General features: G+C 38.6%; 1 protein-coding gene across 6 annotated transcripts in view; it reads right to left on the bottom strand.

The window, feature by feature from the left end:
- Positions 1 to 14,738, bottom strand: part of GNB1 (G protein subunit beta 1) — a 45,528-nt gene that overhangs the window by 17,264 nt on the left and 13,526 nt on the right. For 2 of the 6 annotated variants that reach the window (XM_080564500.1, XM_080564502.1), the window contains exons 2-4: positions 11,153 to 11,215; positions 9,667 to 9,718; positions 2,749 to 2,856 (exon numbers count right to left, since the gene is read on the bottom strand). In XM_080564500.1, coding sequence (XP_080420626.1) covers positions 2,749 to 2,805 — 57 coding nt within the window. In that variant the 5' untranslated portion in view covers positions 2,806 to 2,856; positions 9,667 to 9,718; positions 11,153 to 11,215. The remainder of the gene's footprint in view (positions 1 to 2,748; positions 2,857 to 9,666; positions 9,719 to 11,152; positions 11,216 to 14,738) is intronic. The other 4 variants (XM_080564498.1, XM_080564501.1, XM_080564499.1 and 1 more) reach the window with 2 other exon arrangements.

A 14,738-nucleotide genomic window follows, 5' to 3' on the forward strand; every position in this document is an offset into this window, starting at 1 on the left:
TTTTGTAGTTATCACCACCTGCCCGAACTCTGCTCAAGAAGCACATGCAAACACCCTCTCTGCGTGCGTGTGTGCACCCACATGTGCATTGGTGTATATGCAAATCCTTGTACCAGGACTCAGTTTAAGCTGTAACCAGCGATCTACATAGTCGCTTGAAAGAAGCATTAAACAAAAACTAAAAGCATCTAAGCAAACTGTCATACTAATAAATTGGTTTATGCTTTCAGGATGAATGCTACTCCATAATAAGAGTGCTCTTGCTTGTTTTCATGCAGTAATACACTATATTCTCTTTTTCTATATAGCTTTTACGTCTGAAGGGACTGAGATAATAAATACAGTTTTAGAAAAAAAGCCAATATATAAATCCATTAGACTAGTCTCCAGTCTTTACAACAGTATGAAGTAATTTACTGTGCACCTCACTGAAGTTTGCATTCTCAGTGGACATAGACTTCAGAAATTATAGCCTTAGGTTTTATCATTATAATTTTTCTTGGAACATGGAACTCGTGCTTGTAGAGGACAAGAAGCCACAGAAGTGCCTGAGTACCACATTCTCCCCATAGAATGTTACAGGGAAAGAAAAGATGCCTTGTTTTCACTCTTGGGGGAAATTGTAACCAATAGAAAAGAGCCAGTGTCTGGGTAAGATGGCTTAACACCTGTTCTAAATTAAGTTCAAATCAAAGCCTCATGAATTTTGGCAAGGATACAGTTAAGTTTCAAACTGCGTTCACATGGTAAACGTGCAAATGCACTTTGAACAACTACATTGACATACACTAAAGCCAAAACTGACACAGGGGGGACTAAGCAAGTACCTTATGATCTTGCCATGGACAAATACCTGTGAAAAATTTTTGGCAAAATCTGAACCAAGACATGTCAGCTAGCTTTTGACAATTCCTACCATCTAAGGCCCTGCACCCCCCCCCCCTTTTTTTTTTTAAAGTGGGGGGAAGCAGGCAGGGAGAAAGTGGAAGGGTGTGAAGAAACTTGTCAGAGAACAGGGAGTTCACGTATTCTTGGACTACGCCTGTTGTGTGCAAAGTCTGTCCCTACTTACTCCACTGCCACGAGAAGAACAAATACTCAGACCTGTAAGCATGGTGCTGCAGCACACAGATTTCATTCTGTGGAGTTAAGAGACTGGCAGCGTTTGGTACCAGTGACAAATCTGAGCTTTGCAGTCAGTTTAGACACTTCCTGTTGGCTGGCTAGCCAGAAAGCAATAAAAGAATACTTCCCATATACTACAAGTTTTGAGAAAGGCCTGAGACAGAGAGGGAACAATGAAGGCATGTACTACAAACTTAACCCAAGGCAGGCAATAATTTTACTTAGTTTTGACATATCCTAGATTAAAGACTAGGACTTCAGAACAAACAACAGCAGAAAATTTTATTTCTTTCTATTGTTGTACTGTATCTTCCCAGATCTTTGCAACAGATCTCTACCAGATATGACCGGCTATTCAGAGAACAGATGCTGAAGACTGATGGAAGGAACATGCAAGACGGGACAGGAAAGCGTACCAGGCGTAACCTTAGCCAGAGTCTGCTAATTAAAATCCTCTGTCATAGGCTGAGATGTTCAAGATAAGCTCTGAGAAATACAGGCTATGATGCACAAAAACATCCAATAGTTTTTTGTATCGCTTTATACAGGATTTTTTTCCTTTCAATATGTAAGAGCATTGTTACCACCATCCTACTTCAAAGAACAAGTTCCTACAGAATTTCACAGAAAGAAGTATTAGATACATACAGAGAAATCACATTGAGTAAGAAATAACTGATAGGCAGTTTCAGCTGTTCTATCTTTGACGTCCCTCCTACAGAAGCATGAGACCTCAACCAAAGTCTCTGTGAATCTCAGCATTGGTGAAGATTTAAAATTGGTCTGTACTAAAATCATTTAGCATCACTGAATTGATTTTGAAAAACGGATCAAACTTTGTTCTGCATACATCGTGCTCCCCTCCCCAATTAATTACAAGACTGACAACATTCCAGTTCATGTTACGTTTCATAATACATTTTTCAAATTAAATCTAAAACAAATGTCATTTGGGCTACATGGTTCTTTTAAATAAATAGACTGTTTTCCCTCTACTTCTTTTATTCACTAACAGAAAATGAGCAGACACCATCTATTCAGAAAGATGTACTACATTGCTATAATCTTCATCTAAATACTGCTATTTCACAAGACAGTCCACAGATACAGTTTATGTAAACCTTTAACCATGCTCAGGAAGTTTTCATCATCTTCATTCTTCAGCTTGTTTTCTCACAGGGTTACTGGAAGTTTAACAAGGCATGTGTTTTTGAATGACCATTTAACTATTTAGTACGAGGTCAATATCTGGAACCAACTTACTGCCCCAAATTTGTTCTTTTAGCTAGGCTCCTCACAAGTACACTTCAAAAGAGAATGCGAAATAAACATCCCAATGAAAGGGAAAAAACTGTTGCGATCTGGCTCAGAAAATTTTCATTAACTGTTCATTTTAATCTAGTACATTTTGTGGATTTGTGTAGCTATCATTTTCTGAGCAATATCAAGAACCAAAAAGTAATCTAAAGTACTTATATGTGCTTGCACTTTCTAAATATCCACGACTAACTTTAACGCTGTGAAAACACCCAACACATCCGCTTAATACATCATTTCTGTCCATCTCTGTCACCCTCAAGATACACAAATCATCATTCATCTGTACTGTGAAACAATACATACTCTGATTTGGTTTTTCAGTTGCTCAGCCTCCTGGCGTAACTGGTCAAGCTCACTCATTTTCCTGTGCTAAAGGTGTGCTTCGCTGCCACCTCTGAGACAACCGGAAATCTGAAAGACAGGTGACAGTAACGAGAATTAGTAGAAGTCATAACTTAAAATTATGAGAGAAGACAGTCCTTTCATTTATCGCAAACAGTGCTTTAAAAAGGCAGTGATTGGTTTATCAGCATTGAAAAACAAGTGATTTTCCCTAAAAACTCTTCACAATACGGCGTTAACACGGAGCGTGCTTAGTTTTTTTTCCAGCCACAGTAAATAAAATACAATTTGGACTTATCCTTTTTCTTCCAGGCTGCTATTTTTGGCATCTTTTCTTTCATTCATATTTTTATGTTTTAACTTTGTATAGACTCAGTTTTACCAGCACATAATACAGAGGTTAAACGCAAAATTCAGATATCTCTGTAGGACTTAATAGAGTAAGGAATCCCACTGTCAAAGAATAAGAATTGGAAGTATTTAGAGACTGACAGAAGCAATTGCAAAAGGCTGTAAAAAGGCCTATTGTGAACTCTGTCCAAAACACAGCAGTTATGAGAAATGCTGTTCTGACATCTATATAAAAGGAGATAGTTCATTAATGTTGTCCAAGTTCTTACTTGTCAATTACTAAAACATCACCCTGAGAGTTCCCAGACAGAATTCTAACATTTATGTATTGTCACAATATAATTAGTATTTTTTTTGAATGTTAGGGTGATGGGAGGAGTTCGAGCAACTACTGCCCACAGCCATCTCTCCCCACCAATACTTGATTTTCCTAGCATTGATATGTCCCAGATTACTCACTAACGTATCGCTCTGTCACTGTACTCTGCAGCCAAAAACATAAAGGCTCAATAAAGCAATCATCACTGACCCCTCCCAAATATTCCATATATAGCTCCTCAATTATTGGACCATTTTCCCATACAATAGGCATATAGGTATCTTCCAGTCTGTTCCGAAAAGATGGTGGCATTTTCACACTGTCAAAATGTTGGCATTCTCACTAGTATTCTATACTAAAACTCATCATTACCTAAACTTTTTGTTTTAAAAAGCTCTGCCTGACGTCAATATAAAAAGCTGAAGAAGCATGCTAATAAAGTTTGCACTTTACTGTGAAACAAGGTATTAGATCCATTTTCAAATGCTACATAGAGCACCTAAAGTTTATAAAAACATACTACCGGTAGTCATTTGAGAACATTTTATTAGTCAGAACTGACCCTTTACTATTAAATAATGTAAATGCTTTGCTAGCAGTTTTACATATTATTCTGTTAAGATTTAATCAGCTTATTTATCTTTGCAAGCATGAGGGTTTGGTTGGTTTTTTTTTTTTTAAAGCTCTTAGGCAGTCCTTTCCAAGGGGAAGGATGAGAATAACTTCCAAATTTTTACCTAATCAGAGTAGGGGAGAACATACTGTGAAGGCAACTTAAAGCAGCAGAGCAAACATAACTATCTAAGAAATAAAGTTTCAAGAGCTAAAGCTTTGGCATTCCCTAAATAGTGCTATCCCACACAACCAGATACAACTCCAAGCTCTCTTTGCTAGTATACCAAACTGAGGACCTTAAGGAATTTACATGTCTTATCTTGTCATATAATCATTTACAAATTTACACTCTTGGCTGAAACCCCAAATATTTTAGAGAAGCAATTTCAGTTAGTTTCTGTCTCAAAGCCTCCATTCGTTCAACTTCAAAGCCCTTCACTTTATTGTGAAACTAGGTCTCCTTCTCTCTTCTGCTTCCAGGGTCATCTTTAAGCCCTGTTAAGATTGCTTGTTCAGCTTAGTCCAAAATCCAGTTAAGACAAAACCTGTCAAGAGTGTTTTATTATCCCCTAACCACCTTTCTTTCTTTTGAACATTTGTCTGTTTCTCAAGATGTTTTGTTCCCTGTAAATTTAAGACATAACACCCCGCAGCTGGGTCTGCCTGCAGTTTTTAAGCACAGGTTCATGACAGTCTACAGCTCCTACTATAGTCCAGCCCTACTATGAACTAGCATGCACTACTCCTGTCAAAGGAATTGAACTATTTTTAAAAAGAAACTGCAACTAATTCTCAGATCTTTCAGCTTTTTAATATCTTATTTCTGACATTCCCTAAGTTAATAAATAGCCCAATTCCCACTAAACAAATACCAGCCTCTCCAGGCAGAGTACAAAGACTTTAAAGATGGCATCACCCCTATTACAGGGAAAGAAGTTACAATCCAAAACTTAAATGTTCTGCTCAAGGTCAGAACAACTCAATGACAGGATTAAGATAAAGATTTAGGACACAGAATTCCAGCTGCAGAGTTGCAGGTAATTACACTGAAGATTTACATGCAGCTTTACTTAAAAATATAATAGGGTGAATAATCTAATGTCAGTCAAAGCAGGTATGCCCTCCTGTAACAGAAAGCTTAAAATAGTGCCAACTTACTTTTACCAGAGCTTGTGCGATATGCAATGAAATCCTCTCACATTTAAGTAAAAAAAAAAAAAAATTCTTTGTATGGAATAGAAAGAAGTCTAAGGAGATGAACACTAACCCTAGTAAAAAAAGAAAAAACACACTGAGAAAGTTCACTTGACAGAAACCGAACCTTGTAGTTTCATTGCGGGTCATTTGCATACACACAGGAGTTCAAACCATGTCAGAGAAGCTTATTTCATGCTTGTGCCTCGTTGCTTAATACTGCACGCACAGATGGGCACTGCTGCAAGTGGCAAAGCCAGAGGAAGCAGCCCAGTCGTGCCGAGTGTTTTCTGACCAGTGGTAGCACCGAAGCAGCAACGCTGATGCAGACATGTAAGAAACCGAAAGGAAGTCAGGCACAGCCTGCAGTTGACAGGATGGCACAGTAACTTGGGCAGACGCGTGCCCTTCTTCACACAAGTAAAACTTGCATTACATTTTGAAATGCCTAATACAGTAACTCCACAGAGCCTCCACTCCCAACTCACATCCAATTCAAGACAGCACTCTGCATCAGGACTCTGCCTCCATTTCCTTCGCACTTTATGGAAGGACGGAACAGCCCAAACCCCTTCAAAGCCCCTAAGAATTAAAACAAACAGAACCCAACCAACGAACGTCTTTAGCCAGACATATGTACGTGGATCTTGACTTCCAGTCACTTGCTAGGACTCACACTTCAGTATTTGCTGCATGACAATCTGCAGCTAAGTGCCTATAACCCTGGAAGTCTTCCCAACCTGTAATACCATGTATCCGTAGGCAAGTATGCAAGGTGAAGTTAAATACACTTTTACAGCTGATGTTCTAAGTTAACATTTCAGCATTCCAAGCAGCTCCAAACTCTGAACTGCATTTCTGACACAGCATCAATAGGAATTGTTTAAACCAGATTTCCACATTCTCTTTGTAGTCTTTGTTGCTTGAACATCAACAGGAAGTTCTAATTCCTGCCAACTTGCCTGAACTCACTCACACTCAGGAAATGAAAATCCTAATGAAGCCAAGGGCATCAAAATATAGGAGTGTTCTGAAGCAGACCGTAAAATTTATGGGTCAACCAGCCCATCGACTTGGCCATTTCCCCATTTCTTTTACACTAAATCTTAAGCAATTAAATTTATGCCAAAAATACAACACCTGTGGTTTTCATCCTCATCTGAATTTCTGTACTAGCTGTACAGTAAATCAGCAGAGATTACTAGTACCCAGCATTAAAAAAGGAGAAAGAAATGACAACCTTTAAAAGAACAGGAACAGGTAAGGTCAGTTAACTGTATGGGAAAACGTTTTCACCTACTGGCACTCTTGATACACAGGAAACTTTTATACAGATTTATTCATATTACAGACAGAAGCAGCAGAAACTTCAATACAGGATTTATGCTCATCTGAAGCAAGCACAATTTAGCATCATGGAATAATATACTCTTGTTCCTTGGCACGTTCTAACAGCATTTAACTACATTCTAAAATAAGGTTTCCAAGAGAAGAGAAACTGTAAGTTTGATAAGGATGATGCTTCTATTTCTGGTGTTTTGAAGGAAGTTACTTAATTTCCAAGTCAAGCCAGCCTCGTGCCAGAAGTCACTACTCAAGTTCCACATTCCTCTTCTAAATTATCACCACAGATGTGAAGAAATAGGTAACAGTCAAGCTCACGCTTACCTCACTTTCCTTTGAATATGTTACTGTGTTCTTGAAGGCAGGCTTCTCAAGAATAACACGCTCACTTTGCTGAACTCACTCAAGACCTTTCCACAGGCTGAAGTGCTTAAGTGTCTCTGCTCTAAGCCTAATAATTCCCCCTAATCTTGTTGACAAGTATACCTTGTAGATAATTCTCTTCTTGCTAGGGACAATAATATGCGTACTTGCAAGGCAGTTTACTACTCCTCACCACCCCAAATGACACAAGTCTCTAATCTCTTCTTACAAGTTACCCACAGAAGAGTCACTTTCCCATTTCCCACCTAGGAAAACCAAGCATTGTCTACAGCTAACTCCATACCTGATAAACTTTGCAACTCAGTTATGTCAAAAGGATGCATCACATCACTCATCTCAAATTTCCATTTTTGATTTTCTCTATGCCACACAAGACAGGCAGTCAATTATATATTGAACAATAGAAGATTCTGCACAGAATCTTTGAAAAAATAGAAAACTTTATGAAATCTACAAAACTTACAAATACTTCCTGCAAACAGAGATATGTTTAAGATCCCAGTATAACAACTCTCATTTAAAGATAAAGCTCACCCCTCAGAAAACAGTGAAAAGACAACAATTAAAGGGCTAAGGAAGAACTCAAACCCACTCATTTCATTGCTACAGCTTTAATATCCTTTCCAGAGCTCAAGCTGTTTATACAATGAAGCCGTTACTGGAACTGAGATATCATTAATACCATCACTTTTGTATGTAGGCTAATGCTTACCTCTACTGAATTACAACAGAACTCATCCAAACGTATATCCTTGAGTTAGGTAAATAGAATTTTTCTCTAAAACTACCTGATAAGAGCAATGAAGCAAACCTTACAAAATAGTTCATTTTTATTTTCCTTTCCCACTCCATTCCTATGGAGAAGATGGAACATTCAATCCTCTCCTAAATACCCTGTCCTGTGAATAACCTCCACAGATAGAGAGACCGCTGATTTTTCAAGTCACAGCTAAGTCAAATATTTAGAAAGGTCTACCCCTTGGCAGCCAAGCTTTGTTTGCTACAAGGTATTTTTACAGCACATGAGTACTATCTAACAAGTAAAACCATCAGGACATTGTTGAAGCGAAGTCTGGTAACACAAAGGAAATTTATACTGTTGAAGCATTACCCCAATATATTCATTTCATAAGGGTAGCTAAATCAACTTTCTCCCAAACGAACACGCTGTCTGGTATTTGTTCCCTCAACACCTTTCCTGCTAATACACATCACTGCAATATGTATGAAACAGCCAAAAAAAACCACAAAACATGCATCACTTGTGAAAACAGAGCCAAAACTTTACAGCTTTAACAATGACTTCACATTATGCCTACCCGACAGTCTCATAGCAGGTCATCTGATTAAAGGAAGCTGTGCTAATCTATCTGATACCATAAATCCTATTAGTAACATGCACAGCAGCTTGTACATTTTCACAATGACAAAGGAATTATACGCAATCCACTGTCAGTTCCAGTGTTTTGGCATCGTATTAACTTTGAAAAGCTGTAGGTTTGTAGGGTTTTTTTATTACTTAAACAAAATACATATTGATTCCTATTTGACTCGTATTCCACAGAAAACACAGTAAATAAGATCAGAATTGCCTGTGGGACAAATTTGTGGTGTTCACTCTACCATTTACATGTTCCAAATAGAAGACAAACATTCAGAGGTGCCTTCTGACCCAAGTACACGTCTCCACATATAAGAAAGGGATGGGATCACAAGCTTCTGGGATAGAAGCTTTATTTGAAGCAAACAAGCATGTGCTGGATAGCTCAAAGACAGTGGCTTACTACAGTGTACTGGTTAAAACAGAACAAAAGCTTACATAGAAAATAGGACAGAAAATACTGGCAATATCATAATGCCATTGTGTGAAGCAACAGTTTGTTTACACCTGGAACACTGAGTTCAGTTCCAGTTTCCACACCTCCAAAAAAGAACACAGAAGGTGTCTAGGGTTGACCAACTCAAGTTATGAGAGAACACCTCAGGAGATGGGTTAGCTTGCTGCTTGCTTTCTGAAAAATAGCTGAGTATCTAGTGATGGAAGAAGAAAAAAAAAATCTAACTGAAAAACTCCTTTCTATTCAACACACAACTAACCAGTAATGCTCACCACAGACTAAAGGGCTTTGCAAGATGCAGAAACATTTTTAGTTAATAGTCAGGAAGGTAATGAAAGTTCCACTTTTCCAAGAATATTAGTAGCAATTTCAATTACACAGAATATAAACACTGAAACTTTTTGCTTCTGCTTTAATACAGGAAGACTGAAAAGAACGGTCTGACAAAGAACCACTTTGCTAACAAGAAATTTGGCCCTGTTTTGTCACACATGGCTGATAAGTAATTTTTCATTCATGAGAGAATAACTGTTCTAATCATCTTATTTATTACAGTTCCCTGCCCTACTGAGATGAAACAGTTTCATCTATGGTCTCCCTCTGCTTTGCCAGTTCCATTTCTGAAGGCAGGCAGGCACTAACATCTATTATTTAGCAAGTTTCCTGGCCATTTTAAAATCCTTCCTGTTGACATAAGAGCACGCATACTACAGTTGAAAATAGGTAGACTTGCATAGACTAAGAAATAGCTAAAAAAATGGTTAGCCACTTTTTAAAAATAGTACAAGTTTCTCAAGCACTAGAAAAAAGGAACTACCTTATTCTTCTACTTACATTTTCTCTTACTACAGTAGAAAGCCAACTTCTGCTGTCAAACATGTAAATTCTGAAAAGAAAAACATCAGAATGAGTCCAATGATTAAGAAATAGCTTAAATTTCTTAACAAATTTAGCAGAACTTCAAATACTATGAAGGCAGAGATATTTTTTGTTACTTAATGTGAACAGCTGGCTTATCTTCATGAAGAAGAGGTACACTGCTTCAGTAGTAATATTAACATAACCAAAAGACTTGCTCAAGAAGTTTTTAATGTTCTTTTTAAATAAAACTCTTGCAAACCTCAGACCACTAGTTCTTCTCTCCCCTAGCAATACAGAATTCCCTACTGTTACAGTGTTTAGGGTTACGACAGAACACTGTCTCACTCACACAGCACTGGGATTTTCTCTGCTCTGCAAAGCGCCCCCCAAAATGTACATTTTCAAAGCACTGAAATGATTTCTGCTCAATACTGTTCCTGAGGTATGCTTGCTTTCTAAGCACAGTTAAATATCAAGATATCTATTTTATCAGAAGAAGTTACATAAACCTCCTACTAATGCGCTCAAGTGAGAGCACAACACCCTTCCCTCTAGAAGGGCGACAACTTCTAACCACTGAAGATACGAAAAAGTAATAATTGGCATATTAAACAACTAACACATTGCACGCTGGAAGACATTAACAATATAACATACAAATTGGCTTCACAGCAAATTGAGAAGGCTTCAAGAAATTTCAGACTTCTTCCTTTGGCAGCACAAAGTAATGATTATCATTCACCCCATGATTTGGGCTGTTCACAACTATGCATACATTTGAAAGAGCTGGGATCTCTCCTACCACAGAGCAAAACAAGGGCCACGAGTCACGTCAATGGAAACCTGAGTGTACACCTTCAAACCCACTGCATCAGGACAGCGAAAGATTATTTTAGGCATAAAGCAAGAATGTAATGAAGCGAAGTTATCTTAAATCAGAAGGCCTGTCTACAACTTGATGTACTTTAAACTGAACCGTTTACATGCAATGCAAGTTTCTGATTTTACAGTTCACTATTAGCTGTAAAATTTACCACCTACTTCAGCGCTCGGTATGGAGGTTAAGCTACTTAGGATATGGGTCATCCTCATCCAAGCCCATTTATAGATGAACAGTTTAGTACTGCGATTATGAAACTCCCAGCGTAAGCAGTTTTGCTTGTTACTGCCAGAACACCACACTTTCAGACATAAAACAGTAACTCACGCTTGGAGGCCAAATTTCTTCCCCCTCCCTGCACCCCTAAGGAAACAAACACGTCTGACATGACCGTTTTAACATCTGAAAAAAAGAACCACTATTCATCTTTCAGAAGTTCACAGAGTAATTTATCCACACTGCAAACATCATGAAATCTAGTGGAATTCCAAGAGAATTACCTGAAACGTCAACAAGTAAAATTACACTGGAACACTAACAGCACACAGAATACACAAGAGCAAAGGCCAAAACACACACCATTATTGTCCTGTGCTGCACCCTCATTAATGCAGGAGAGGTGTTGCAGATTTCATATGCTTTCTGCAAAAAAGAAAAACAAAAACAAAACAAAAAAGCTACTTTAAGCAGCCTGCAAGAAGAGTAAGAAAGCATAAAGCAAGCTTTTCCACAAAATTCAGTTTATTCTTTTAAATCAGGTTAGATTTTCAGCTAGGTATGCGGAAAGCATCCTGTGATGCCTGCAGAATGCAAGCCTGGCACTGAGATATCTTCAATTCTGCATTACAGATGGAGCTCATTTAAGAACAAAACTAGGCAAACCACTTAAGAGAGAGAGTTGAATTGCCACAGCTTTCCATTTTTAGATAAAATGTAGCCTGGTAAAAGCAACATGTAAATTACAGGCTACCTCATTCATCACACCACAGTACTGGCTCAGCAAAAAATTAAAAAGAAATTCTTGTACTTCATACACTGCCTTAATCAGCCCTTATAGCCCTGCTTAGCTGACAGCTTGAGGTTCTCAGCATCAGGAACTAGGGTTTCTAAAACAGGAGAGAACAAAGTACCGCAGAATGCTTCAGGCTTGGTTCAAGTGGTTACACCATTACACCAAAGCACCTGGAGGTCAGCCAGCCCCACAGACGGCTGGGGGAACAACCAGGGTCCCCTTGCCCACAGCCTTCTGCACAGCGGGCTGGACTAAAAGGAAAAAATTGCAGCAACTCTCAGAGGACAAAAGCACCGTAACTTCCGGGTAAAGCTTCCCTACAGGTACTCACTGCTGTCAGTCTCATGGCTTTTAATTTAAATGTATTGAAGTAGTTACACCGAGGTGACAACTTCGCCTCAAACTCTCTCAACCCCAACACTCACCAGATTACTGGAGAGCCTCCAGCCAAAAGACACGAAGTTGATGAAGGGACTGGAGCATTGCTCTGATGAGGAGGTGCTGAGAGTTGCCCAGCCTGAAGGCGGCTGACGAGGGGGTTCGTCAATGTAATTTAAATTAGATCTCCGTCAACACTAGTAAAATCAAGTTTCCACAACCATCATGCCACTTCAATCTTAAATGATTGCATAAACCATCTTCCTACAAGACTGGTACATAAGGTCGGGATAGCCAAGGCACTCAGCAATGATTCCATTACAGGAAAAAAACAAACCCAAACTAATAGAAGATTGCTAGCAACCATCAGTGTTACTATTAAGGTAAAAAACACTTCAAATGAAGTCACTTTGCTGATCTAATCCATCTCCCTTAGCAACACCCACCCATGTGAAGGGGACGCCCAGCAAGGAGGGCTGGACACGGGCAGACATTCACTGCTTTAGGATGCTTCGTACCAGGCACCCAGCGCTTACCACCACACTAACGTATCAAGCTACATGGCAGAGATAACAGCAGTAACACTAGCAATTGGAGGCTACTTTCCTTTATTAAAATTATTTCTTACACACTACATAGCTGATTACTATCACAGAACAGTATCTTAAAACCCAAGAGATTATGTGACCTTTCCCAATCACTGCCAACAACATAAAATCCCAGTTATGCCACTGGGAAACAGCAACTAGAAGTCAGAAATGTAAAGCTATGTTTCAGTGCTATTCTGTACACACAAAACTACCCTCAGTTTGATGGATCGGTCCTAACTTTCATCATAAGCAGCTTTATCAGACAGCAAAAAGCTTGGAAGGATATTGATATCCGTATGGATATTGCTCCTTCAAGAGCTGACCATAACTTTAACATCACAAGTGACATTTCCTTAGTTTTTCTTTACCTGTTTCCAGAAATCTGGAAAGCACTTTCCTCCTGTAGGGATTTGTGCACTTTTCCTCCACTGCTGACATTGCATTAGGAAAAAAAAATTACTCAAAGCAGCATGAAACACTGGAAGATCACTGGGTAAGGAACAGAGCTCGGTTCTAGGGCCTTACTGAAGTTCTGGCTACATTCCTCCATCCTGGAGCTTTGCTCACACAGAACAGCACATGAAACAGGAAAATCCAGACAGAAGAGATCTACACAAAACAGTCTGTGACCAGTCAACGTGGCCTTCCGTCAGTCTGCCTTCAAATAAGCTGTGAGGGCAGCAGTTTTAACACACAGTAAGTAACAATAATAACAGCGAAAAAAACATCATATATAGCTTCTAGTGCTCAGCAAAAAATAATTCAGCTTTTAGTTCAGAAAATTCATGGTAGAAACCAGCTGGTAACTAATATGGAAACTTTGTAATGCCTTGCAAAGCCCACATTCATTAGGACAGTTTCACATTCAAAGTCCCAAATTAAATTTGTTTCAGAAAATGTTACACCTTTGTCTCCTCCAAATGTGTTACAAACTAATTCACAAAAAGTTAACTTCTATGCCCAAAATCCTCCATGTGTCACAGGCTATTTCCACGCAGTACAGCAGGGCTACTGAACGATCACCCGACTCCACCTCCATCTGCTTTGCATAATCCACCAGCTTCTGCTTGCATGCCCAGATTTTCTAAGACCCGAGGACTCATCATTGCCTATATTTAAGAAGTATTTGAAAATAAGCCGTGACGGTAGTTTGCCATCTCTTAAAATGTAACACTGATCAGCAGAGAGCAGCGTAACACACAGCCCGGCAGCGCAGCAGCCCAGCTCCTGCCACCAACAGTGAACGAACTCAAGCTGCCTTCACGGAAGACAAGAGACAAGAGCCCTACTGCCAAAATACTCACATTTCCGGATGCTAATCCCATGACCTACATTTTAAAAAATCATACTGATGCAATATTTAAGCATAAAAATCTGGCCTGTAACAGGTCATTTCATTAATCCTTTCTATATTCATCTGCAAGCTAGGTACGTTATCAAAAATCTTAATTCTAGGTACAGCATGGAATTTACATAAACAAATAGAAGAACTGACTATTGCAAACATACTTTTTGGAAAAGGGGTCTTATGAGATCTTTAAAGTAGTTCAGTATTAATAACTATTGTAGCTTTAGCAATCCAAGTTAAAAGGTTTTCTAAGTACATCCTTTCTGCCTTGTTCTGGAAGAAATTCACATTTAAAAGTATTTTAAGTGGCTGGCATAGGAAGCTAACTTGTTTTAAGAACAAAAATTACTGATGTTCAGTACCAGTTTTCAACAAACATTTTTAAATTGAGAATGTCAAAAGCCAAAACACTCCAGTTTTATTTTTTTTCCCTGAAGTTATCTATATGCAATTACTCCTGAAGAGCAACACATTATCAATAAACTGCATCAACTTCATCAAACTGGCCAGGGAATTTTTGGCTGTCCTCTTTCCTGACCTTACAATTAAAAGACAGTAAGTCGAGAAAACTTAAAAACTGTTTGCACATAAATTTCTAGCTATATCAGAAAAAAAAAAAAGTTTCTGAAAATTGTCATGTAATAAAATATCTCCTTATTCAAAACCAAGCACTTTTTTTTTCAGTCATGTACTACCCGTCATCTCTCTTTCACACTGAAAAAGAAATCCAAGTCAGCACTGATGGAGAATATATTACTGTTAATTAACCAACACAGAAATGACTACGCATTTATTACTAGAGGCTTCTATCTGCAGAGCCTTACAGAAACCAAACAG

The sequence above is a fragment of the Anser brachyrhynchus genome, assembly GCF_964034855.1.
Source record: "Anser brachyrhynchus genome assembly, chromosome: 21".
NCBI lineage: Eukaryota > Metazoa > Chordata > Aves > Anseriformes > Anatidae > Anser > Anser brachyrhynchus.